The 4,565-nt window shown below is 36.9% G+C and overlaps 1 protein-coding gene across 1 annotated transcript; it reads right to left on the reverse strand.

Annotated features, from left to right (window-relative positions):
* Nucleotides 1–2,828: 2,828 nt before the first annotated feature.
* Nucleotides 2,829–3,554, reverse strand: LOC141907237 (release factor glutamine methyltransferase-like). The gene has a single exon (XM_074796819.1). The coding sequence runs from the start codon at nucleotides 3,552–3,554 to the stop codon at nucleotides 2,829–2,831; it is 726 nt and encodes a 241-aa protein (XP_074652920.1).
* Between the last annotated feature and the right edge of the window lie 1,011 nt (nucleotides 3,555–4,565).

The raw sequence follows: 4,565 nt of genomic DNA on the forward strand, positions 1-4,565 counted from the left end.
AGGGGGGATATACGCGGAACCTAAAAGTAAATCTTTATCTTCATTTAACATTTTTTTAATCAAATTTAAGCCAGTGAATTAGTTTACTCGTTTTCTTCTCCATGGTTACACATTTTTTCAGTATCTTTTTTAATAAGAATGACAATTCCACCTGACCGTCTCACTGATAGATTTGTTCGGTTGTTCACATATGGGAAAAATCCAAGCTTTTCACAGAAGTCATTCAGCCAAAACTCGTCTGAACTGTCTAGTTTTGTCTCGGTGAGAATTACTATATCGTTACAGAGTAGAAGATCAATAAATTCATCGTATTTACTTTTCGATTTAAGCCCGCAAACATTTAAGTTCAACAGTGATATACTAGGGGTTTTTCCACTTTTCGTATCCACCCAATCCTATTCCGCGTTCATCTCTAGTATTGCCCGTGCATTTTCTAAGGCGGCACTAATGCTATCGGGTCCAGTGTTTTCAGTAATCACGCTGTCGGTCGATGTCGATGCTTTCGCTTTCTTAGGTACTTGTTTCACCCTCTCTCGTCCGCTATTATTTTGCTGCTGTTGTGTGGGGGTTTCTTCCGTGATATCTTCGGATGGGGGTCTCTCGCATTTTCTGTCTTCTTTTCTTCTAGCTGTTTCTACGTGTCTGCTCGTATTATCTTCTTTGGTGTTATAACGATTAGTATCGGTGTGTAGTTATAATCGGGCTCTTGGTTGTTGATCAATCGACCGTTGCTAGCCATTTTTAGATTTTTTCCACCAGGTATCATGTGTAATAGTTTACGGGTGTTAATTTCGTGAAGGCGCTCTATATGAGATTTGCTGCTTCTGAGCCATACAGCTACGAATTTCCTGTTATTTTTCAGTTTACGCTTAGCTCGCAATATTTTGATTTTAATTTTTTTTCTCGAATGCTAACTTGACGAGTGGTGGTTCCTTGGTTGTTCGTTGTCTGAGTCTAATACACTTTACAATTTTAGGGGCAGGTTCTGCAAGCAGGGAGAGCATTTCGGTACAATAATTGTTCAAGTTCTCGTTTTCTTCCATTCTGAGTCCAGATATGATCACACAGTTGTCGGGGTCGTCTAGGGGATCTCGCTTTATTTTGGAATTCACTTCTATTTGCAAATCCGTGCATAAATTTTCCATTTTTTTCATGTCGGATTTTGATGCTGCTAACTCACTTTTGCATTTTGCTATCGTGGTATTGGCTTTTTTAAGTTTCGCGGTGAGGGCGGCATTTTCTTCGGCTATATCATCTAGTTTTGCGCTGGCGAACTCAGAGGAAGTTTTAAGATAGGCTTGTATATGATGCCAGCGCATTTGAAGTGCTCTCGCCCTGACGTCATGGCAATTATTTTAAACCGGTTTGTTATTCTGAATATACTGCGCGATATGCCGTATAAAATGCATAATGCATTCACCAGTGCGCATGTGAAAACGTGTAAAAAATATTTGTGACAAAGGTAATGTCTAGTGCATCAAATATTTGATATACCAGTAAGCTTAGCTTATGTGAAACATCCGAAAACAAGAAACATAAACAAAATCAGTTTACTACCAATTGCTGATTTATCACTTTTATCAAAGCTTCAAATGATACTTTAATATCGAATTAGGTAATATTTTGATTACTAGTTAACTAACTGCGAACGGTTCTGACGAATAGATTATTAGATATAATGATGTATAGAGATTCTGTGAAAATTGCTCTTGGTGCTTTATGTAATACAACGGCATAAGATTATCGCGAGTGGACTACATTTCATTGAATGTAGTTTGAGTTCAGAATTGCGATGGATGTGTATATTTTTCTCAACATCGCTCTCAACCCATTTCCCGAACTGTGGCTGATTTGGTAGTATTTAACTTATTTCTGAATTAGAATTTCGCTTTTGAAAGGTAATGTCTTATCCTGTGCTTCAAAGTAATTGAAAACTATTTTGGCACGCATATATCAAAAGGATCAAGAAGTATTTGCGTACATTTTGAATGTGGTAAAACATATTCACTGATAAAGAATGGCTAAGTGCATTTTAGATATTATGGGGAAATAACTTAATTTATTTGTAGAGATAAATTTTATTTTGCGAGTGTTGTAAGAAGTAGGTTTTTATTCGTAACATTTGTTGGTTACGTGCACTCATCATCTTTTTGTGAATTCTTTATTATTATTATCATTATTATTATTATATAATAATTATTATTATTAGATTTATTGGATTGTAAATTTATATTGTCGGGTGAATCTTGTACATATTAATATACGTATAAATACATTATGTTCTATCTCAGTCAACAAATAAACAAACGAACGATGTATCTCTAAAAAAGGTTTCCTTGTTGTTTCGGCGTTCAAGTAGTGAATGATGGTACACAGAGGTCGACGTCATCAGGACTGTTCATTGTCATGCACCATGGATCGTGACCCTCATTATAACGAGAAAACTGAATCGAAAGTTAATTGGCGCCTTGAAGAAAAATAACACATATATTGCCAATGAATAATTTGATATATTATTAAGAATCAATAAGGTTAATTTGAATCAGGAAACTAATAGGCCGCGAGACCACAAACCCTTGATTGTTTTTGTAGAATATACATAGGTACCGGTACGTAAGTCTCTCAGTTGCACAGTCATATCTTTAATCAAAAAGCGATCATAAATCCTAGACTGGTCTATTGTTAGTACAATGAAACCTATTCATGTGACTGCGTACCTTATTGGCCACGATGAAGTCATACAACAGTTTGAAATATTTCATATTCTATATTGCAACTAAATAGTTTTTTTTCAAGCGGGTTATTTGGTACATTTTGACTTCGGTTTCTTATTCGGTATCAATCGGTAGAATTCGCCATAATCCCCAATCTTCGACAAATGTTTCCACGACCACTGTTTTATGCCAAAAAAGTTCGAGGCGCATTTCTGCTTCTTTCGCCTTTTCTTCCAGGATGTCAATTTGACCACAAGCGCTACTAAAACAAAAATACGCATTTCCACCGGGTCTCAGATATTTACGCGCACCTGCGATGAATCTACCGATGCCCTCGTAACCGGGATCGATGAATCCTCTTTCGACAATCTTCAGGTCACCGGTCTCGGTGTGGGTCGGGCTAAAGAATGGAGCATTCCAGAAAACAAAATCGAACTTTTCATCTTCGGAAATCGCCTGGAACACGTCTGAATAGCGCACCTCTCCCGGAACTCCGTAACGCTCGAAATTCGCTTTAGTATTTTCTAAAGCTTGTGGATTGATATCCACCGCTAGAATAAAACTAATCTTGGATTTGTTTTGCAGATAATGTATGGTGCTCACACAACCATTTCCGCATCCGATTTCTAGAACCCTCGCATCTTTGCGTGTTTCATCTGGTAAATTTAGCGCTACATCATCGTAACCTTCAGTAAAACATACATCGGTGAAGGTGACGAATTTCTTACCACAGAATGTTAACTCAGCCTGACCTCCCGATTCGATGATCGTGTTTTGATATTCACCAACAAGTTTTCGAACGGTTTCCAAAAGTTGTTTGTGTGTTGTGTCACTAGACATCTTGTCACGTCTGGCGTCCCGCCCGGCTTTAATCGCAGTCAGAAAAATGTATCGTTTATATGCTCCTGGTTCCAATTTCATTGCCAAGTTAATTTTCCAATTAAAATATGGTGAACTTTAATCCTTTTATTTGGAAATTGGCGATAAGAACTCGGTAAATATACTTTTGGTTATGATGTTATCGCCAATTTCAATAGGGTCTGTCAACATTATTTGGAAAAGAGTACAGAGTACAGCTTTACTAATTGTAAACGCCAATAAAATAGAAATATGGTGACCTTAATCACTTCATTTAGAAACCAAAAGCTTATCTAATGGGCTTTCTTATCACCCATTTCATAATAAGGTCACCATATTTGTATTTTATTGACATTGAAAATTAGTGAAATTGTGCTCTACCTTTCTTCCAGACGATACTGAATATGCTTTCGGTATCGTAGAATATGGTGACCCGAATCACTTAAAAACACAGCCCCCAGCCCAACTCCCGAGTTCAGGGATAACTCTAACTCGCGGCGGTGGAATTTGGTTTCTGAATATGAGTATTTGGTTCTTCGGTCAGTCCACTCCTGTCTAATTAGCACATATAGATTATAGCTACTTTCTTCTTTCGTATACGTTCTTCATCTTGATGTTCCTTCTTATTTATTTGATTGGCGAATTTAATTTGATTTGACTTAATTTGGTGTCCCTTCCAAACCCAACAGTCATGTATTATATAGTCTTCAGGAAGCAAAACATTTTTGAATATGAATTCAGCAACCTGATGATTCACTCAGATATTGAACGATATTTTCCGGAACTTGATTTCTACTTGGTCTACTACACTGCCCCATGATGTGATTAAAGCAGCTAGAAGTCGTGCATTGTCTTCGTTATCAAATGATGAATTATGATCTGTTTTCAATTATTTTCGAAAATCATAAAAGGTGCGTCTTAGTTCTTTGCGGGGGTGTACAACAATATTTCCATTAAACTGATTAAAGGTTGATGAACTTCCAAAAAGTATTG

Source organism: Tubulanus polymorphus, chromosome 6 (assembly GCF_964204645.1).
Source record: "Tubulanus polymorphus chromosome 6, tnTubPoly1.2, whole genome shotgun sequence".
Lineage (NCBI taxonomy): Eukaryota > Metazoa > Nemertea > Palaeonemertea > Tubulaniformes > Tubulanidae > Tubulanus > Tubulanus polymorphus.

Coding starts and splice junctions, on each gene's coding strand:
- LOC141907237 (XM_074796819.1), bottom strand. CDS start 3,554: ATGTCTAGTGACACAACACACAAACAACTTTTGGAAACCGTTCGAAAA.